Raw genomic sequence first — 20,795 nt, forward strand, 5'->3', positions numbered from 1 at the left:
GTACTTGATGAATTGTCGAGGATCGCACAGCCCCACCGAAGTGAGTGAGCAGTCGCTGCTTGTCACGCTGCATTCAACTTGATGACGAGCCACGACGACGCGCAGCCGGAAGTCGCTTTTCTTTTCATTCAATGACACAGGAAGTCGGTTCATGCGTTTAATGGTGGAATATCGAGACATAATGATCCGATTCCGTTGAGGCGGCGTCAGGGTCCACCACGCCCTCGTCGCCGGGGGTTCCTGCCGAAGCGGAAGCCAAAGCCGCCTTTCTCTCGGCTGACGCTCTGGAGGCCGCCCAGGATGGAGGTGAGGGCCTCGGCCGCCACACCGCCTGCGTCCTGTCCGCCGTCCGCTCTCGCTCGCTTCTGGAGCTCCGCCCCTTCGCCGGGCCACGCCCCCTCCGAGGGGGAGGAGGAGGAGCGCAAGCGCAAGCGCAGCCGCAGGAGCCCCACGGAGAGCGGTTCAGGTCTGGGGTGCGGCGTGACCGGCAGCAGGAGAGTCATGGACAGGAGGACCAGCTGGGAGCCGCCGCCGGGACGAACCACGCGAGCCTTCATCTGAAACGCGCCAGTGAAAGAAATTCTCAGCTCAAGAAACAAGTCAACGACAGGTGCACGCCAACGAGTGCTCATTTTATCCGCCATTTTGAAATGTCGTCATGTTTCCATCACGCCTTGTTAGTTTTATTACAATGAGTCAACCTCATTCTGTTTTTCTTTCGTCCATTTTTAGTCAACTATGAAGCTAACATTTTAGTCCAAGAAAACCTAATTGTATTCATCTAGTTTTAGTCAACAAAAAGTGTCAATGTTTTCGTCAGGCCAGTCATTTATACATTTTTCCATTTGGTCAGCAGATAATGTTGAACACTTTCACGTAAAACGTGATGAAAAACAATTTGATGCACAATGACAGTATATCGACAAGTGGCTAATATGGCTCCATGCAGTTAGCGGTTGGATTATCGTTATTGTTGGAACGTGAAAGATGTTGGATTAATGTTACCTGATAACTAGAATTGACTTTTTTTTTTTTTTTTTTTACCGAGCTGCTGATTTGCAAGCGGGCGTGTCACATGACAGCATCACAGTTACAAATTAGCGGAGACAAGCTTTGACAAAAAAAATTTGTTTATGAAATAAAACGTCCATAGATTTGACATTAGAAAGTAATAGAAATAAAAAGAATAATATACACATTTTTATTTTTAGTCATTCATTTACTTATTATTATGTATTTTTAAGAATATTTTGGCAGTTTTTGTATGCAGGACCAAAAACTGCCAAAATTCAAACTAAATAAATAACTAAATAAATACAAAAAGGAATAAAAGTGAAAATCTTTTTTTTTACTTTTAGTCATTCATTTATTTATTTTTTAAAATATTTTTGGTAGTTTTGCATGCAGAACCCAAACTGCCAAAATTCAAAATAAATAAATGACTAAAAGTGAAAATAAATCTAATTTAAAAATGATATTATATATAAAATGGATGGATGGATAAACATATCGTGTTTTTGTCCAGTGAAAACTGTGCGTTGATGAAATTATTTTTGTTGACGAACTTAACGCAAACGTACGAACAAACAAAAGCAAGATCGCCACATTTGGAGGCTCGGTCAATTTTTTTTTTTTTTGTGAGCTGCAAGCCACAAATCGTTTCCATCAACAAAAGTAAACGGCTTGAAATATTTGCGTTTGTTCAGATGTGGCAATTCAATTCAATTGGGGTTTCATTTGATTGAAAAGTTAAATCCTCTTCATCTTGCCAAAACAAGGACCAAGCGATGATGATGATGATGATGATGAGACGCTTCTTACCTTGACGACCTTTGCCCGGCAGAGTGTCCGGCGTGGGCGCGGCGGCGACCTTTTTAAAGGCGCTTCCCCCACTTCAGGTCAGCGGTGGGCGTGGCCCCGTTGGCCCGCTGACGCACGCCGGCCGGTTCCGATCCGTTTTGCTGACCTCCCAATTAACGAGCACTTGGAAGGGCTAATTAGCAGCTTGATTAGCGCCGGCAAGCAGACGGCGGCTAATTAGCGTGCTCGCCAGCGCTAAAACCGTCTCCAAGACGGCGACCGAGCTGTTTTGAAGAACACGTCCTCGTTTGTCAATCCACAAAACAAAACAAATATATATATATATATATAATAAATATTAGATATAAAAAGTATATTGAGGCACTCAGTTGCTAACGCGCGCACACACATTGAGTTCCTCCACAAGCATATTGCTTATTATTTATTTGAAACATAGAAGGGCCAAAACATGCCTTGTGGAAATTCAACTGCACTAAAAAAAAACAAACAAACAAAAAAACTATCCACCAGAGGGTGCTACAACTGCACAAATGCAAATCAACCTGACTTCAATCAACAGATGTTTTGCTTTGAGCACGACGATATATTGTGGCACTTTTAATATCACGATATCGGCGGTATCGTTACATCCCTCGTGATAATTGGTAGGTAGGGCTGTGCAATTAATGAAATTGAATGACAATTTCAATTATTACACAATCGGCATAATCGTAAAAAAAATACAAAGTACCCATTTTTGAGTTGTTCAAATGTAGACATTTGCACTTTTTTGAAATTGTAAAATAACTCATCGAATCAATTTTGTTTCATCCAAAAGGAGTTTGCATCGTGGATAGTGTTTCAAATTATTTTGTCTTAATAGTTTTCATTTTCTTGTTTTGGTGCCCCCCAAAAAAAATAAAAATAAAAAATAATCATACTACTGCACTCAGACTTCAAGTTTTTCCCAACCTAAATTGTATTATTATCAATTGTGTTTGGTCCAAAAAGAACTTACATAATTATGGTGTTTAATTTATTGTATTTTTTAAATTGGGCTTAATATTTTTCAGTGCCGAAACATTTTCTTGTTTTAGGCCAAAAAATAAATAAATAAACAATCGTTTGTAATTTCAATTATTGACAAAATAATCCCGATTCCGGCCATCGTCTACAATTGGTGAGAACCTTGAGATACGATTCCATATATGTGAGACACCATAACGATTATCTCACCATATGACATCAATATATTGCTCAGGTCAGAAATCCACGATCATCTACGATAAAACTAACAATATAATAATAATAATAAAATATCAAATAATACAAATCTAATTCATATAATAATCAGATATATAAAAATATCCATTTTCTGAAGCGCTTACTCCACACAAGGGTTGTGGGGATATATAAATCTATATAATATCAATCAAACTAAAAGTAAGCTGATGAGTCTTGTTCGCCTGAAGACTTGCGTCCATTTCCCCGCCAGTCTGATGAGGAGCTCCCCCTAGTGGGGCCGTTGGAGTGTCCGGACCTTCTCATGATACCCGCGCAGGCGTAACGCGAATGTAAAGTATCGCAATTGATGGCGATATCGCTCAATCGTGACCCTCGGACGTTTCCCAGGCTTGGAATCCATTTTGCGGACGAGAAGCGAGCGAAGGTGACCCTTCAGGCAGGTTGCTGATTGGGCAAACGCGCAATCATCCGTCCACTTGAAACGGAAACAAACACTCGAGAAGGAAAAGTCGGCCCATCGACTGCGACGTTACTCGGAAGACGGCAAGATTCAATCGACATTAAAAGCAGCACATCTGTTCCAAAACAATGCTGGCTACTTTTTGAAGCTGCATTCTCACAAGGCATGTTTTGGCCCTTCGACGTTTCCAGTCCAATCGACAGACAAAGAATATGCTTGTGTCAAGATGATTAGATTGATATCTTTTCAGATTTTTACAATAAGGTTTGGATATCGGTACATCCCTACTAATCCGCCATTTTGGTGGTTTACAACATTATTAGCGTTTTCTTTGTGTTTTAATTAGTTTTCAGGGTGGTTTTGTTCATTTTTATTTGTTTGACTTATTTCATAAATGCTTAGTTTGAGTTTGTTTTTTTAAATGTCTTTTACTTGCGCAATATTAAAAACAAAAAAAGAAGTCATCTTTTGGTGATTTCCTATTGGCTGCTGCGAGATGACATCACTTTTGTGAGACACTTTCAAACGTCATTCATATCGGTTAATATCAACATCAATTTAAAATGATGAATTAAATAACATTTTAATGACTTCAAAGGCTCGTCGCGCATGAAATGAATGACCAAAGACTAAAATGAAGGACATTTTTTGCCAGAATTCTTACTTTCAGTTTTCATTTTGTGATCAAAACTGTTTGCTGTACAATACTTGGAGCTGATTGGACGATGCGGCATCTTTTATTTTGACCAATCAAGGCAACGGATGAAAAATGCCGTCTTGGAGAATCGTTACCGCCAACGTCTTTACCAGATTCAAAATACGTCTCGCAAATAGCGCCAGAATTCATCTTGAAGGCAAGGTTACAAAATGTGGGCGGGGCCAAGGGAGGAGCCACTTTGCTCGTCATCGCCTAACTTTATTTATCAAACACACACACAAAACAAAACATGGCGGCTATATAAACAAGTTGTATGTACACAGGATTCGTGGGGGGGTCGAGGAAAGGTGCTTGCGTCATCACCTGGAGCGACGGCCATCTTGCTGGCTCACATGTCGTCGGGGCCGCGCAGGCGTCGGGCCAGCTGGAGGTCGCGGGGGAACAGCGTGACCCGCTTGGCGTGGATGGCGCACAGGTTGGCGTCCGAGAACAGGCACACCAGGAAGGCCTCGGCCGCCTGCAAAACCAAACCGAAAGAAAGAAATACTGAGTGTTCCTGTTCGTTTTGGCCTCTTGGGGGCAGTGTGGTGCCGTGCAGCCATCGGTGTACACACCAAGTCAGTACAGAAGAAAGTTGCCATTGAATTCGATCGGTTTTCTCGCATTGGGAACAATTTGGGTCTTTGTGTCCTGTTAGCGTATGCTAACTTCCTGTTTGCGCAAGGCTAGCAATGTTTCAAAACAAATGACAAAGCACGTTTTGGATTGAAATACAGGTGGATGTCATTCGGAATGATGTGTATTTAGTTTGACAGTGAATTCTCCAAGCGCGGTGTCATTAAACAACTTCAAGAACACTTATTCGGACAACACAATTACATACGCTAACGCAAGCAAAATGGTGCATTCAGGATACTTTGACAGCGTCGGAAACTTCGCTTTCTTCAATGACCTTTTAAGGGGGAAAATAATCGGTCATTTGACCCAATTGGCTGATTGTTTTGGCCGATGTTTGAAGGCCAATTATAAATCGGTGGCCGATTAATCGGTCGGGGCCATAAACAAGAGCAAAGCAGAGACATGGTTTTAACGAGTCAAATAATACTTTGTCAAAAATAATCGATTATCAAATGAATCGACAACTATTTTAATAATCAACTAATTGTTTGGAGCCATTTTTTTGGATGAAAAATTGTCCAAATGCTCTGACTTCAGCTTATCAACAGTAATTGCTGATTGATTTCTGTAGTCCTTACTGATTATATTCGGTTTATTTTGGAAAAAAAATGAACGAAGCGGGAACATCACCCCCCCCCCCCCTTTTTTTTTTTTACAATCACTATACAAATACAAAGTACAAAATTACCAGCAATCACTGGCTAATAAGCAGTAATTAGGGAAAATGAATTTGTAATGGACTTTAAGACAAAATTCAAATGAATCTGATGAATGGATTGTAAAAATATTCGATGGTTGACAGCACTAACGTCCCAATTTGTAAAAAAAGTTTGTGGCAGTCGTGAAGACAGAAATGAAGGAGACTTTCACAAATACCGAACGCGACCTTTCGACCCCGGCGAGGCGGCCTTACCTCTTGAAGCGCCATCAGAGCCAGGACCTCCCACCTGTAGGCGCCTCTGCCCAAAAACTGGCACTCCTCGCGGACCTGCGTGCGTGGGGGCGTGTTACGGCGGCACGCTAACAAGCTAACATGCTAACACGCTAACGGGCTCACCAGTCGAGAGAAGGGCGCCTTCCTGAGGAGGAGCTCGGTGCTCTTCTGGAACTTGCGGATCTCCATCAGCGCTTTGGTCCCCGGGCGGTACCGGCGCCTCCTGGGGGGCGTGGCGGCGGGCGGCCGCCCTGGAGAAGAGACCCAAAAATAAATCAAGCCTTCAGAGAAAAGACAAGGGGACGGCGCCGGCGCGTCGCACTCACCGATCCCGGACGGGCCCGCTTGGGGCGAGGCCGGCGGCGGGCGGCGGGGGGTTCCGGTGGGGGGCGGGGCCGGCAGCGGTGGGCGGCGGCGCGGGTTGCTGACCTTCCGCCGGCTGGACGAGGAGTTGCGGGGCATGATGCGTGCGGGACACAAACCTTAGCACCCAAAAAAAACAAATACATGAAATCATAACATCACATCGCGGTCATGTGACACGCCCGTGACATCATCAACAGGTATCAAACATTTTGTTTCGTTTGCAGCAAAGGCTATTTATGCCATGTGCTACTAGTACACACTATTCGACCCTCGCAAAGCACGACAAACAAATCAGTGCACTAGTAGAGCAACTGATGAGGCAAAAGTGATCACTAGTTGACAATTACGTACTACTAGTGACATGATCAAATTGCACTAGCTAACGTCCTGGTACTAGTGTCACGTTGTCAACGAGCAGTTTTTGCAGCAGTTAAATCGACGAGTGAACTGAAATGTCTTATTAGTCAAGACAAAAGAAGGAACTAGTAGCCAGATCTTTGGACCACACCAGTCTGCCGGCGGCCATCTTACGTTGCCACTCATGCTGCATTGGAGGATGTTCGGAAGTTAGATATGTCAGAGTTGGGTTTTTTCCCCAGTTCCGACCTGAAAGCGTTCCAAAATGACCAAAATGGCGGATAGTGGTCCATTTGTTGTTTTTTATTTTGGTTCTTAAAACTCATTTTTTGACCTCCAGCAAACTTAACTGCTCGTAATTTTGCTTCATTTATTGTTCTTGATCTTATGTCACAAGCATTCCATACAGTTCAGATAGAAACTAAGTTTGCTGGAGGTCAAAACTAAGTTTTAAGAACCAAAAAAAACAACAACAATTGACCACTATCCGCCATTTTGGTTGTTTATTTTCGCCTCGACCGCTTTCAGGTCGGAACTGGGGAAACGAACAACTCGGATATTTCCAACTTCCGACTATCCGCATCGTCAATTCCAATGGAGCAGTCCCATATTGACAATTGTGGACTGATTCACATAATCAATGGAATGTGTCTCTTGCCGGATCGTCGCTTCATTTACTCACCTTCCTTGATGTAACTGACAAACAACACGCAGATTCTTTGATGTCGCAGACAGGCTAGCACGTTAGCTTCGTGTTTTCAACTCGCCTTTTTTTTCCCTCGTCTTGGCGTTCTCTCAGCTCGTAGTCGTTTGCGGTGGATCTTCAACGTCGTATGGTCGTAAAGTACCAAACAAAGTTAGCAAAAAGAAACTTCCACAAGCAAGACAAGCGCTAAAGGGGAAGCCGGTCCAAATTCAAACGTGCTTCGCTCGGCCTTCGACCAATCGGCGGGCAGTGACGCCGCGCTCCAACCACTGAACAACGGCTCCAACAGCCAATCAGCAGGCACCGCCACCGGAAGTGACGCCGCCACCGGAAGTGACGCCGCGCTCCAAACACCGACAGCGGCTCTAACAGCCAACCACAAAAACAATAAATCCAACTTCCAAATCAAATATTCCAACAGCTAATACCAGAAACACGTATTCATGTGATAACCACAGAAACAATTACAATTGACATACATTTTTAATTCAGTGCGAACGCTTCGTCGTGGTCAAAATGTGACACTTAAACATCCAATGTTTTGTTGACTGCTGCCACCTAATGTTGGTGACGTCGCAATGCAGGACACTTTTGATTGCGTCTGTATGGCGACTGAAGACTTTTGAGGCCGCCATATTGCTCCTCCCAACAAACGTCTCTTTTTTTTTTTTTCCCCTCTCTCTTTTCTCTTCCTGGTCCAATAAGACGCAAGGTCGCCAGCAGGGGGCGCTCAACCTTTAATGAAACTAATGAACAAACAGGAAGTGATCAACACGGTCATCCATAGCTAAACACAAAAACAACACAGACACTTTTCTTTCAAAAGTCAAAATGCAAAGAGGCTAAAAAACAAAACAAACAACAAAAAAGGAATATTTACATGTCACTGTACAAACATGAAATAAAAGTAGAAACCCCGCCCCCATCCGGCGTCCGTCACACGCCCTCCTCCATCTGGCTGAGGAGATATTGTGCACGGGCGCGGGGGCGCGCGGACGGCGGGTGATGCTGGTGGCGCCCTCGCAGGGCCGTGTGGTTGGCGGCGTGCGGCGGTGACGGCGACGGCGACGTCGGGGGCGGGTCCCGCAGGGACGGGGGGACGGCGGACGACTTGATGGGGACGGTGCGCGTGTTCATCACCTCGCAGTCCACCTGCATCATCAGCTCGTAGCCGTGCGACGCGTTGTACACGCTCTCTGCAAACATTTGACATTTCTTCAGAACGCATCGCAGTCACAAACAACGCATTGATTGGAAATTATTTTCAAGGACAAGGAATTGGTTTGTCAAAAAAAATTCTAAACTAAAATAAAGACGCACATTTGGGAGACAAAAGGTCAACTTTTAGCCATATATAATGTGCCGACATGGCGGCCATGTTGGGAGGGGCAACTTTCCCGTCAAAAGGCTTTTTTTTTTCTTTTTTTTTTACTTGCCCATTTCCAAACCAATTTTCCTCACGTTGGCCAACACGTGTCTTAATATGTATTTTGAATAATATTTATTGATTGAGCACACCATGTGAACTGTGCAGTAGGACGATCATCGATATATAATATATATTTATTTGATTTATTATGTATTTATGAAAAGCATTTTTTTTTTTTTTTTTGGATGCTGCTGCTTTTGTCCTAATTGAAATTTGGATGCAATGGCACATTGAGCGGCCGGGCTTACCGTTGACCGACATGGCGGGCATGACGAGCGACATCTTGGGCCGGCGCGTCTTGTTGTGGCTGATGGCGGGCAGCAGCAGGTGGTCCTGCGGGGGCCAACGCCAGTAAAGGTGAGAAAGCGGGCGAGCGGGCGAGCGAGCGCCGTCTTCAACGCACCCGTCTGAAGGACACCACGTAGAAGGTGTCCTCGCGCCGGTCGATGGCGTCCAGGAAGTCGCCGTAGGTGAGCTCGGGCCCGGGAAGCACCTGCAGCTGACTGCACAAGAGTCAGACGAGCGTGACGGACGAGCGAGACGACGGGCGCGCTCGCCGTCTCCTCACCTTTCGATGGATCGGTGCGTCTGGATGGGGAGGTAGCGCGACACGTTGCTCTTCCTCAGCTGGGCCCGCTGCTGCCGCGCACGCACGTTAGCGTCGGAATGTGACGCGTCGGGCAAAACAGGAAGTGACACCCACCTGCGCCATCTTGGCCTTCTTGGCCATCTTGGCTCTCCCGCCGGGCTTCTTGTGGTTGATGTGATGGCGCTGAGCCCAACCGCGAAGTTCTGCCGCCAGTCTGGGAAACGACAGTCCTGTTCATTTGGTCGGCCATTTTCAATCCCACTTGTTACTTTTTATTTAGTCCATTTTCAGTCAACTAGAAATTGAGCAAGTTTAGTCTTTATTTTACTTTTAATAAACAAAAACTGTCAATAGTCGGATTCATGTTAAGTTAGAACTGTCCTTTACTTGTAAATTAAAAACAAATGATGAATGAAAAGGCATTCATAATAAGCTCAAATATATCTAATGCGCTGTACTAATAAGTCAATAAAAAAATAGAGACTTTTAATGGGAAAAAATGAAGAAAGAACATATCATGAATGAAATCGCATTTCTAATAAAGTCAAAATCACATCAAAAGGAAAAAACATCATCAACAAAAAATGTATCGATATTAACAGGAATTTTGTATTTCTTTCTTTTTTGAATGAATGTGGATTTTGAATTGACGTAAACAAGATGGCCGACCTGAGCGACTCGGAGCGGTTGAACTGCGGGCAGTGGGCGTGGCTAAAGTATCGTTCCAGGCGCTGCAGCAAGTCGCTCTCCTCCTTGGCCGCGCTCAACGCCGAGCTGGCGTTCCTGCGCCAAAGGTCAAAATCGGACCGGTGTAGCGGCGGGTCAAAGGTCGAGCGTGCGCGTGCGTGAGCATCAGCACCTGAAGGCCAATTCTGCCGCAAAGGTTTCCGTCCGGCCGTGGTCGCGGGCGGTCGTCACGGCCACTTCCTGGCCACGCGGCGGCGGCGGCGCCGTTTGCATCTCCAGCAGGCGGCGACTCGTAAACGGCCTGGCCAAACGGTCGCCGAAGCCCGACGGCCACTTCCTGTCCAAGATGCTGCCGGCAGGCACCGTCAATTTACACAACTCAAACCAACAACAGCAAAAAACCCTCAAATTCAAAACAACTATTTCGTTAACATCATCAAATAAAAACAAAAATGCTTTTCAAACTCAAACTACATTTGATGTTTCCAAAACTAACGAGAGCACAAATGTCCTTAATATATAAATGACATATAAAAAATGAGGATATTAAAAATATTATTTGAAAATGATATCCAAAAAAATAAATACAAAAGGAAATAAAAAGCAATAAAAGTAAGTAATAAAAAATATATATTTTTTTTTTAATAAAATAATGAAGTATCAATACATTTCATTATAAATAATATCATAAAATATATATTATTAATTATACAAATGTATTACATCTAAAAAGATATCATATCATTTATAATATAAATGCATTTATTACTCATACATTAATAATAACCAAAAGATGAGTTTTTTTTTTTATATTGTGCAGAAGTAATAATAAACATAAAAAAAAAAAAACTCAAACTAAGCAACTAGCAGAAAAAGGAATGAAATGAAAGTCGTCGCGAAAAGCAAAAGTGGCCTTCGGACTTTTGCGTTTACCTGACGGGTCCGAAGGTGACGGTGACGAAGAGCAGGACGGCCATGACGCAGACGGCGCGCTTGCTGCCGGCAGACTCGCCGCCCTGCGCCGCAGACGAGGGGAAGCCACGTGGCTTTCAGGCGAAAGGTGAGAAGGGGCGATGACGTCACGGGGGCGGGGTTACCTGCAAGCGCGGCGCCGCCTCCTCCTCCAGCCGGCGTCGCAGCTGCTGGTTCTCGCGGCGCAGGCGCAGGATCTCCCGCTGGGCCTCCCGCACTTGCGTCTCCAGGCTGTGCACGTACTCCTTCTTCTTCTTGCGCGACTGGCACGCCGACTCGCGGTTCTTGATCATCCGCTGCTGGCGCTTCAGCACTTTCAGCTGACATGGAAAACCAAAGAAAAAATGGCCATCGCATCATTCTTCTTGCTTTCTCATCACCTTTTCTTTGGACGGAAACTGCAGGCAAGCCACGTCGACCATCCGCGGTGGGCCACCAAACCCATATCGATACTTGTCGAAAATGTCAGATCATAACAAACAATAACAAGACGGTAGCTGCATCATTGAATTGCTTTTGGGGTTTTTTCATTGAGAAATAGAAAATGTTTGATCCATTTTTTACCCCCGAGGAACATTTGTTTTATTCATTTTATTTCATTTACTAATTCATTATAAAATTACAATTGTATAAAATTAACATTTGATCAATTATTATTATTATAAAATTTAAACGGATTAAATTTAAACAAATACGTTATCATTATTATTATAAAAATCAAACTGTTATTGAATTATATATAAAACTAAAATTCTATAAATTATTCTTATTCTTATTTATTGTTATAATAATTTTACAATTGAATTTAATGAATTGAATATCAATTAATGTAAAGAAATACTTGATGAGATACGTTTATTATTTCATGAACTATTGTTTTACGCCATCGTAAAACATGACCGTTTTCATCCACTAGAGTGTGCTCACGCACCTTGCTAAATATGGAGCAACGCTGTGGCTCAACATTTCATTTTATTTCTGGATTTCGCGACGTTTGTTTTTGTTTGAAGGTCTTGGAAATGTTTCGAAACGATGTCGGTTGTATTCAACGAAGATATTGCCAAGGTGATAAAACGGAATCAGTGAAGGCAAACAAATCTGACTTGAGCGACGGGCAAACGCATCCGGAAAACTCACGTCGACGTGGTTGCAGCCGTTGCCGGGTAAGGTGGCGGTTGCCGGGACGATGGGCTTGGCGGCGGGCGAGACCGGCTCCATCTTGACCACGGCGGGGGCCGACGTCAGGCACACCACTGGGGGGAGACAAAAACAACTCAACTTTGGACTCTTCGCGTTCAAGGTTAGTTGAGTCCAAAAAAATTCTCAATCAATTTTCATTGACGAAATCAAATAAAAACAAAAATGCTTTTGAAAAAACTACATTTGATGTTTACAACACTAGCAAAAAAAAAACACAAAAAAATGTTCAATAAATAAAATAATTATATAAACTAACATGAAATCAAACTGAAACTATATTTTATGTTTACAAAACTAACCAAAAAATGTAAACTAAAATAAAAAAATGGTTAAATAAATAAAATAAATATATATATATTTTTTTATATATATACATTTTTTTTTTTCAATAAAATAATGAAATAAAAGAAAAAGGAACATGCCTTTTCAAAACTGTAACTGAAAGTACATGGGGTGAGGGGTGTGATGACTTTTGCAGGAAACGGCTTGTCATCATCATCTTGTTTTTTCTCACCGGGTCTCGCCGGCTCGGCGGCGGGAAGTCCTCGCAGGAGGAGGGGCTTGGCGGGCGTCCGGGCGACGGGCATGGCGGCCAGGCACAGGGGGCGGGGCTGCAGCGCCGGCTTGGCGGCCAGGATGGCCGTCGTGGTCGTCTTCGCCGTCGCTGCGTCAACAAACAACATTCCTCATTCGTTCACCAGCCACGACGACGTCACGTCTGGGGATGACGTCATCGACGGCACCTGTCGGCCGCGCTTGGACGGGCGCCGCCACCGTTCGCGTCAGCGTCGGCGCCTCCAGCGGCGGGGACATCACGTCGCCGCACGCGCACGGAGGCGTGGGCGGGTTCTCGCCTTTCGCCGCAAGCTGAAAAGAGCGCGAGTGAGACCGACCGACCGACCGACCGACGGACGGCAAAAGGTCGCCGCACCCACCTGAGACTGCTCCGCCTCGCCTGACGACACGGGAGACGCCGGCTCGGCTTTCACCTGGAACACTATGCGCGTGTTGTCATGGCAACGCGGGATGTGCACACAAAACAAAAATAAATAGATTCTCTTAAGAATCACAATTCTCATTCAGTACAACTCAGAATTGATTATTGATGTCCTAAAATCGATTTTATTTCAACGTCTTGCCCTTGTTTATGTACTGGGAACATTGTTCATGTTGTACCCGATTTGGCCACTGAGGGGCAGTGTGCTTCCGTTCCTTCTGATACACATTTGAGTTAGAGTAGAAGGAAAACATCACATCAGATTATGCCAATTATAGTTGATTTTTTTTTTTCAAATCTTTTTAAATATGCTGTACTTCTTTGTATACATTCCTCAAACATTTTTGTATGAATAGTCAATTCTTTTGAGGGATAAAATAAGGGCTAAAAGTGCATGAGCAAGTCAGGCTGGAGTCGATCATGACAATTATTTGCTCATCTAGAAAATGAAGCACAAATCATCATCAATCAAATCCTTTGGAATGGAAAATCGAATCGGAATCCAATCGCAGACGTGTTGCCATGACAATCGCGACCCAATCCGGAAGAACTTACGCGACTCCATTGGCTCGGCCGCATCGCTTTGGACGTTCCCGTGCGCGACGGCGCCACCTGCCACCAAACAACACATTTGGTTTGCTTTGGTTTTGTCAACACGGCGCACACGCGACAAACGAAGCGAACTCACCCGCGAGCAGGTCGTCGTGCACGTGTCGCCACGGAGACAAGGAGGCGTCGCCGTCGAGCGTCAGCGCCAGCTCGTCGCCCAACTGGCAGACGGGACAGGTCAAAACAGGAAGTCACTTGTGGGCGTGTGCCGAAAAACCCGAGGACGGACGTACCAACGTGTCGTACTTGGACGCCAGGCCCACGTGCTGGTCGCCGTCCGACGCGCCGTCCGACGCGCCGTCGCAGCGGTACAAGCACGCATCTGAAACGCACGCACGCACGTTTGTGCACAATATTTCAAAAAGCACCACGAGAGCGACGTCATCTGAAGGTGCTTTTCTATTGGCTGCTGCCAGATGACGTCACTTCTTGCGTCCCGCGACAGGAAATGGCGTCAAACATTGGAAAGAAAATATTCAAGCTGTCATTGATGTAACAAAATGACTGAAATTGCAAAAACGTAGATAAAGCTAAGAATATGAACACAAAATGTATTGAATAAATCATACAATAGATTGACTAAATGATCAATAGTATACACAAAATAATTGTCTCAGATGTGGCAAATATTGTCACTTTTGATAGTTAAAGTGTTCCTATTATCATTAAGACTGGTTTTTGTTATTGCGATTGATTTGCAAGCGCAAAGGCGCAATCAATTATTTTTTCGACTCTTAAAGTATCATGCTTTTATATTTTGAGGTTTATTGACGTTTTTACAATTTTAGCCCATAAAATGTGTTATTTTGAACAATTGTAAACGGACAGTCCTGTAGCGTGACGTCATCTGCGGGCGACCCCAGATACAATCTGGCAGCCCGATCACATCTTACACCGACACCGGTTCATATCCAAATAAACCGACTTCAAATCGCATTTAAAATCATCCCGAATGCTCATGCATTCAATTCATTACCAAACACTAAAACGAAAGACATTTTTGCTTAGTTTTAGTTAATTTTGTAAACATAAAATGTACTTTCAGTTAGTTGTCGTTTTTACTGTATTTCGTTCACGAAGTTGTTTGTTGAATTTGAGTTTTTTCGTTAGTTTTAGTCCTCTGGGAACATTTGGAAACGTCAAGTGTACCTAATCAAGTGGCCATATCCGGGTTGAGGGCATGAGGAAGCACGAGACCAGGTGCAACACATCCGTGACGTCACAATAAAGGTATCGCGGGTCAACAACGACTGATAATGTCTTATTTTATTAATTTTTTTAAATACACTTATACAAACACACGTCTGATAATGTCAGTGACGATGAAAAACGCACATTTTTGACGTCACCGGAGTGGGAGAGGGGCGGGGTCGGACGGGTGGTTCAAATAACACAAATGTGATGTGGTCGAGTGTCGACTCACCCCAATCTTCGCTTGTGAGCAGATTATCGGCAAAGAATCGGCCGACGTCCGAATCGCACAACACGTCCAGACTCATCGCCACCGGCAGCTCTTCGCCTTATAATGATTTAAACGCGAGTTTGTTGCGGGCGCGCCACCTCTCTTTCATCTCAGCTCGTCGTCTCACAATTTCACCAACTTTCCATTTTCGACGCACGCCGAAGCTTCCTTGCAAATTTTCTGGCGTTTTCTTCGCCGCTCGTTTCGATGCTCGCCTGCGTGAAAGCAACGAGGAAATGTCCGCCACGGGAAGCTCCGCCCACTCGGCGCTTATGGGCCGAAGGTTACGGATGACGTCGCAGCCAATAGGAATGTATCGCTTTTGATTGACAGCAACGACTCACCAATGACGTTCGAGCTTCCGGCTCCTTGTAAACTGACACTTTTGACAGCCAATGGCGTCCGACCAAAGGACCGTCACGTTTTCCTAACGTGCTCTTCCCGTCCAAACATCCAGAAAGTAGTTTTTGAATCAAATAACAAAAATAAAAGCGTACAAATTGCGTGACCGTGAAAATGGAGACTCCAGAATGTGATTATTTGGTTTTACCATTGCACTGGTCTATATATTCTGGATAGCCAATCGGCGAAGCCTTTTGAGGTGGCGAGGGCGCCATATTGCTCCTCCCAAGAAACCTTTCTCGCCATACCGTCCTATACATTTACAGGATCCAAAATGGACAACATTTCAGACAGTACTTCATAGAGTCAGTATGATTTATGGTGTTTTAAATTTAGTAAACATAAACAAGAGTATATTTATATTTTCAAGAAAGAATTCTAAGTGTAATTCAACAAAAGATGGCTCTGCCAAACCTAATATTGGTGTCTAAGGAAGTGAGCGATAAAAGAAAAAGGGGGTCTTCAAAACGGTCCACTTGTTTGTTTTGTTGTGTTAACTTGTTAAAAAATAGTGAAACAAACCCACAACCCTGCCCAGGAGCTGTCTGTCTGTCTGTCTGTCTGTCTGCATACCATAGTGAGGTGGAGTAACAAGATGGCCGCCCCGTGACTTTGACGGCTTGCACTGGCGTGTATGAGTTAGTCAAGTCATATAAACAGGTCAGCGGGTTGAACATTTCAACTTGAACTCGGCAAAATAAAACGCGGTAGTCGGGTGCTCGTTATGTAATAACGACGACAATAATGATAATAATAAAGTCATTAAGCAAAATAGCAGTTTAGCGACTAGTCAACGTTTCATCCCAAAAATAAAATAAAATAAATAAAAGCCTAGTTGAAGCCGTTTCTTGTTGGAGTTGAGTCAAAAAGTAAGCATCAAACATTGTTTATTTCAAAATAAGCAAACTATGTTGCTAAGAGAACTGAAAATGTGATTGAAATGCCAACGCTGGCATCGAAGTCTGCGATATTCGGAGCGTTTCAAGTCAAGAAATGAATCATTCTTCTTTTATCCTTTCCATCAAATGTCAGTGACAATGACAAATGTCCACCTGGCCGCTGAGAGGGCGTTTCGGGAGCCCGCGGTGCCGTCACAGCTGCAGCACGCCGGCGTCGGCGCCGGCGCCGGCGTGCACCTTGGCGTGCGCGTCCAGCGATCGCTTCTCCTGGTAGCGCTTGTGGCACAGGCGGCACGCGTGCGGCTTCTCGCCCGAGTGCGTCAGCATGTGTCGCTTGAGGTCCGACTTCTGCACGAAGCGCTTGCGGCACTGCGCGCAGGCGAAGGCGGCGTCCCGGCGGTGGAAGCGCTCGTGCGTCTCCAGCGTGACCTTCTGGCGGAAGCGCTTGCCGCACAGGCTGCACACGAAGGCCTTCTCGCCCGTGTGGATCTTGGCGTGCGTGTCCAGGTTGCCCGCCTGCTGGAAGCGCTTGCCGCACAGGCGGCAGGCGAAGGGCCGCTCGCCCGTGTGCACCCGCATGTGCACGCGCAGGTACTGGCCGGCGGGGAAGGTCTTGCCGCAGCGCTCGCAGGCGTGCCGGCGCGGCCGCCCGCCGCCCGTGTGCCGGCGCTTCAGGTGCTGCTTCAGCGCCGCCTCGCCCCGGAAGGTCTTGCCGCAGAACTCGCAGATCGACGACTCCTCGGCAAAGTCCCGGACCGGCGGCGACGCGCTCTCGTGGCGGAATTGGCGCTCGGGAACGCCGGCGTCCTCTTCCAGGGTGACCGCCACTTCCACGCCGTCTCCAGTGAGGACGCGCTCTTGAAGGCGGTCCGGACCGGCATCTCCGAGGCGCGTTGGTGCTTTGCTGCGGTGGAGAAGGCGTCGCTTCGGTCCCGTCGGGGTCGTGGGCGCGTGCTGGTCGCCGCCAGCGGTGGTCTGGGCGGGGGGGGGCACAGGTGCGAGTGTTCATTTGGTCAACGCAGGGTTAGTAGAATTTGGCAATCGTTCATTTGAATTGGTTTTGAGTTTTGCTTTTGAAACGAGTTTTCAGGGTGCTTCTGCTTGTTTCCATTGACTTATTTCATCAATGATTACTTTCTGTTGTTTTTTAAAATGTAGTTTTCTTTTTTTTCATTTTCATTTTATTTCGGTCATGAAATTGTTTTTGGATTTTAGTTGTAGCTTCTTTTTTTTCCGTTACTTTGAGTTCACTAAAATGAACTTGGTCAACCCACATTTTTCTCACCGGACTAAAACTAGACTAGACTGAAAGCCTCATTAATAAACAATAATTGGGATTCAATTTCGGTCGACTCATGAAGACGAGACGAAAACGTCCTTCACTTCATAAAAACTGGACATTTTAGTTCAAATCTGATGATTTCAAATCTGTCATGGTACACGCCCCCTTTCAAATTTGCAGCTTGCGAGTCAGGATTGCGGGACAGACAGGAAGTGGATTCACAGTCACAGGAAAAAAAAAAAGAAAAAAAGTCAAGTACAGTTGTGACGTAACATGAATGCAATCACGGCGATAACGTTCCAACAACAAGAATGCTAATCTGACGGCTAACTAACGCTGGCGAGCTCGCTAGCGTATCGCACGGAGCCATCGCGCGTCCCACCTGCGTGTCAGGGTCGCGGTGCATCCTGACGTGCGTGGCCATGGCGTCCGTGCGTGCCAACGATTTGTGGCACAGCGCAAAGGGCTTCTTGGCGCCCGCCGCGTGCGTCCGCCGGTGCGTCTCCCGCGCTTGCGCGGACGAGAAGGTCTTGCCGCAGGCGTCGCAGGTCCTGCTGCTGCGACGGTGCGTCTGCAGGTGGCGCCGCAGGACCTCGCCGGAAGCCCAGCGCTGGCCGCAGAGGCCGCAGACGGGCTCCGCCTCCTTGGCGTGTTTGTGCACGTGCCGCATCAGGAAGCCGTTGCCGGCAAACGACTTGCCGCACACTCGGCAGCGGTGCGACGACTCGACGGGCGGGCGGTCGGGCGGCGGCGGCGGCGCGGGCTCGCCATCTGCCTCTGGAAGCAAAGCGTGATGAGCAACGTGACAAGTGGCCGCCATCTTGGTGGAATTTTTACTAAACACAAGCAGAAAAGAAAAGGAAGTGCTGCGACGGTGCATGTCAGCTAGGAGGCGTGGCCTATATACAGTGATACCTCGGCTGACGAACGCTTCAGCTCACGAACTTTTCGCCTCACGAACATTCAATTTGCGAGACGAACTAGTTTTCGGCGGACGAACCAAACCGCGCGGTCGGACGGCACCACGGTGGCGGCCACGAGAAGCTGACGCACGCTCACGGCGTCCCGGTTCGTCACCCCCTTTCTTTGAGTGCGGACGCGGTTTGTGTTGGATAGACATTTTGAGTGTACTTTTGCTATGATGGGAGCGAAAAAGACCCCACCACAGGCTCGTGTTAAGCCGAATGCTTACCAGCGAGGGACGGCCATTCGGCGGCGCGTTTGCATTGTCGTCGATGGAGTTGGCGCCACTAAAAAAAGCGAAAGTGCCATCACGTACCTCAAAAAAGGAGAAAATCGGGCCACGGCTGTTTAGTCCCAGGAAAGAGGTGAAAGTAGTTGGCGGTGCTCACTTTTTGTTGACTCGCTAAACGTAAAAAGTGCGACTGAGCGACAACCGTTCCATAAACACTCCACGCGGTGAAACGCTCGCGAATGAAGTAAGTCTACCATTGCTACTATCCTTAAGAACTACCATCACAAAGTAAAATAAAACCACTTTATTATACAGTAGAATTTATTTCTTTAATTACAATACAATAGCACATTTATTATACATAAAATAAGGTCTATTTTTGTGTAGTTTTAAGGCTTATTTAGTAGAAAATTATGTTTTATAGGGACCTGGGAACGGATTATTCTCATTTTAATGGTTTCTTATGGGAAATAAATGTTGGGAAGAAGAACTTTTCGGTTTACACACACTCTGGGACCCAATTAAGTTCGTAAACCGAGGTATCACTGTAGTAGGGATGTAATGATAATGGCAATATGGGAATATCACGATATTAAAACTGCCACAAGATATCGTCGTCGTTATGTCACAATATTAAAAGCAGACAATCTGTTCAAAAAAAAGGTGACACCCCTTTTTGATGGAAAAATATTCAACACGTCTTACTTAGTGCACTTTAATCATGGAAGAATGTTATATTAATGGTACATTAAGCTTTAATATAATACAGTGGCTCACAGTTCTAAAGCCTAAAGTGTCAGATAAATAAATACATGTTCATACAAATCTTACAGTGTACACATACACATTTACTGATTAGTCATTTCTAAACTTGAGTAAAAAAAAACAAAAAACAATTTGCAATAATCGACATTGTGACGTAGTATCGAATCGTGACCTATAAATCCTGATACGCATCGAATCGCCAGGTAGATTACAGTTGCAGGTTTTGTGATCAGCAATTAAAGGCATTGATTGACATACTTTCCCCCAAAATATCAACATGAATTATATTGTCCTTTAAAAAAAAATAATAATAATGTTGATTAAAACCTTTGCGTGAAGTCCCTGGAGTGAACCTGCCACAAAATTCTCCTCAAATGAAGTGAAATGATTTAGTTGAAGCAAGAAAATGACGATCATGTTTACACGTCAACTTTGGAGAACCCCTTGGATGGAGTTTGAGTCCCCTGAGAAGTTTATTGAGCGGGGGGGAAAAAATGAAGTTAAGGTTCGCCAAATTTTCCCGACATTTTGTAGTTGACAGCTTGTCATCAATTGTGTGACTGTAGTGCAAAAGAAGGAAAAGCGACGTTAACTAACCTTCTGCTGCCGCCTGATACTCGCTGAAGATTCGCTCGACGGCGGCGGCGACAGCGTCCATGACCACCCGCCTGAGCTGATGTCCGCCGCCGCCGCCGCCGCCGCCGCGGTTCGGCCGCTCCTCAAGCAGCCGCACGACGCGCTCGGCCGCCGCCGAAAGTTGACGCTCGACGGCCGCCCTCAAACTCTTCTCTTGGTCCCGGACGCTTGACCGCGACCGCCGGCGGACGGGAGCTTCCTTCGCCTTCGCCTTCGCCTTCGCCTTCGCCTTCGCCTTCTCCTTCGCCGCCATTTGCACAACGAACACACAAAGCGCGGGCGGACGCCGGAAGGTAAACACGCTAACTTCCGGGTTGCTTCGTCACGTGCTTAAAAATAAATAAATACATACATATATAATGTCATGAATGTCAGATTACGTCTATGAATCGTCACCAAAATTCTACGCACATCTCGAATTTGAAAATTCCGAGTTGTCGTCATAATGCGTCATAAGTCAAAATGGC

At 45.6% G+C, this 20,795-nt stretch overlaps 4 protein-coding genes across 7 annotated transcripts; all 4 read right to left on the reverse strand.

Moving 5' to 3' along the window:
* Positions 1–144: 144 nt before the first annotated feature.
* qrfp (pyroglutamylated RFamide peptide) lies at positions 145–1,871 on the reverse strand. The gene is made up of 2 exons (XM_077506244.1): positions 1,822–1,871; positions 145–557 (listed from the first exon to the last, which is right to left on the reverse strand). The coding sequence occupies exon 2, from the start codon at positions 555–557 to the stop codon at positions 207–209; it is 351 nt and encodes a 116-aa protein (XP_077362370.1). The 5' UTR covers positions 1,822–1,871; the 3' UTR covers positions 145–206.
* A 2,513-nt stretch (positions 1,872–4,384) lies between these two features.
* On the reverse strand, positions 4,385–7,597 carry cenpa (histone H3-like centromeric protein A). Of its 2 annotated transcripts, none has more exons than XM_077506239.1 (5): positions 7,266–7,597; positions 6,102–6,257; positions 5,899–6,026; positions 5,755–5,829; positions 4,385–4,680 (listed from the first exon to the last, which is right to left on the reverse strand). In XM_077506239.1, exons 2-5 carry the CDS (start codon positions 6,235–6,237, stop codon positions 4,552–4,554), a joined length of 468 nt encoding a protein of 155 aa, XP_077362365.1. In that variant the 5' UTR covers positions 6,238–6,257; positions 7,266–7,597; the 3' UTR covers positions 4,385–4,551. The 2 variants fall into 2 exon arrangements, with proteins under 2 accessions (XP_077362365.1, XP_077362364.1); XM_077506238.1 differs by having other exon boundaries at positions 7,181–7,574.
* A 320-nt stretch (positions 7,598–7,917) lies between these two features.
* On the reverse strand, positions 7,918–15,418 carry atf6b (activating transcription factor 6 beta). 2 transcript variants are annotated; one of them, XM_077506228.1, is made up of 17 exons: positions 15,111–15,418; positions 13,921–14,009; positions 13,767–13,848; positions 13,634–13,690; positions 13,017–13,078; positions 12,825–12,948; positions 12,596–12,745; positions 12,019–12,134; positions 11,007–11,201; positions 10,843–10,925; positions 10,082–10,258; positions 9,892–10,005; positions 9,337–9,436; positions 9,202–9,272; positions 9,037–9,136; positions 8,882–8,966; positions 7,918–8,400 (listed from the first exon to the last, which is right to left on the reverse strand). In XM_077506228.1, the coding sequence occupies exons 1-17, from the start codon at positions 15,184–15,186 to the stop codon at positions 8,141–8,143; spliced, it is 1,941 nt and encodes a 646-aa protein (XP_077362354.1). In that variant the 5' UTR covers positions 15,187–15,418; the 3' UTR covers positions 7,918–8,140. The 2 variants fall into 2 exon arrangements, with proteins under 2 accessions (XP_077362354.1, XP_077362356.1); XM_077506230.1 differs by having other exon boundaries at positions 9,202–9,269; positions 15,111–15,417.
* Positions 15,419–16,421: 1,003 nt separating this feature from the next.
* On the reverse strand, positions 16,422–20,780 carry LOC144007885 (uncharacterized). Of its 2 annotated transcripts, XM_077507828.1 has the most exons (4): positions 20,740–20,780; positions 20,290–20,657; positions 18,115–18,509; positions 16,422–17,425 (listed from the first exon to the last, which is right to left on the reverse strand). In XM_077507828.1, exons 2-4 carry the CDS (start codon positions 20,579–20,581, stop codon positions 16,643–16,645), a joined length of 1,470 nt encoding a protein of 489 aa, XP_077363954.1. In that variant the 5' UTR covers positions 20,582–20,657; positions 20,740–20,780; the 3' UTR covers positions 16,422–16,642. The 2 variants fall into 2 exon arrangements, with proteins under 2 accessions (XP_077363954.1, XP_077363955.1); XM_077507829.1 differs by lacking the exon at positions 20,740–20,780 and having other exon boundaries at positions 18,115–18,568; positions 20,290–20,438.
* Positions 20,781–20,795: the final 15 nt, after the last annotated feature.

Source organism: Festucalex cinctus, chromosome 19 (assembly GCF_051991245.1).
Source record: "Festucalex cinctus isolate MCC-2025b chromosome 19, RoL_Fcin_1.0, whole genome shotgun sequence".
Classification (NCBI taxonomy): domain Eukaryota; kingdom Metazoa; phylum Chordata; class Actinopteri; order Syngnathiformes; family Syngnathidae; genus Festucalex; species Festucalex cinctus.

Coding starts and splice junctions, on each gene's coding strand:
- cenpa (XM_077506239.1), bottom strand. CDS start 6,237: ATGCCCCGCAACTCCTCGTCCAGCCGGCGGAAGGTCAGCAACCCGCGC. Junction 6,027..6,101: donor AGCGGGCCCGTCCGGGATCG/GTGAGTGCGACG, acceptor TCTCTTCTCCAG/GGCGGCCGCCCGCCGCCACG. Junction 5,830..5,898: donor AGGCGCCCTTCTCTCGACTG/GTGAGCCCGTTA, acceptor CCACGCACGCAG/GTCCGCGAGGAGTGCCAGTT.
- LOC144007885 (XM_077507828.1), bottom strand. CDS start 20,581: ATGGCGGCGAAGGAGAAGGCGAAGGCGAAGGCGAAGGCGAAGGCGAAG. Junction 18,510..20,289: donor GTATCAGGCGGCAGCAGAAG/GTTAGTTAACGT, acceptor CTTTGCTTCCAG/AGGCAGATGGCGAGCCCGCG. Junction 17,426..18,114: donor ACCGCGACCCTGACACGCAG/GTGGGACGCGCG, acceptor CCCCCCGCCCAG/ACCACCGCTGGCGGCGACCA.
- atf6b (XM_077506228.1), bottom strand. CDS start 15,186: ATGAGTCTGGACGTGTTGTGCGATTCGGACGTCGGCCGATTCTTTGCC. Junction 14,010..15,110: donor GCTCACAAGCGAAGATTGGG/GTGAGTCGACAC, acceptor CGTGCGTTTCAG/ATGCGTGCTTGTACCGCTGC. Junction 12,746..12,824: donor CGTCCAAGCGCGGCCGACAG/GTGCCGTCGATG, acceptor TTGTTGACGCAG/CGACGGCGAAGACGACCACG.
- qrfp (XM_077506244.1), bottom strand. CDS start 557: ATGAAGGCTCGCGTGGTTCGTCCCGGCGGCGGCTCCCAGCTGGTCCTC.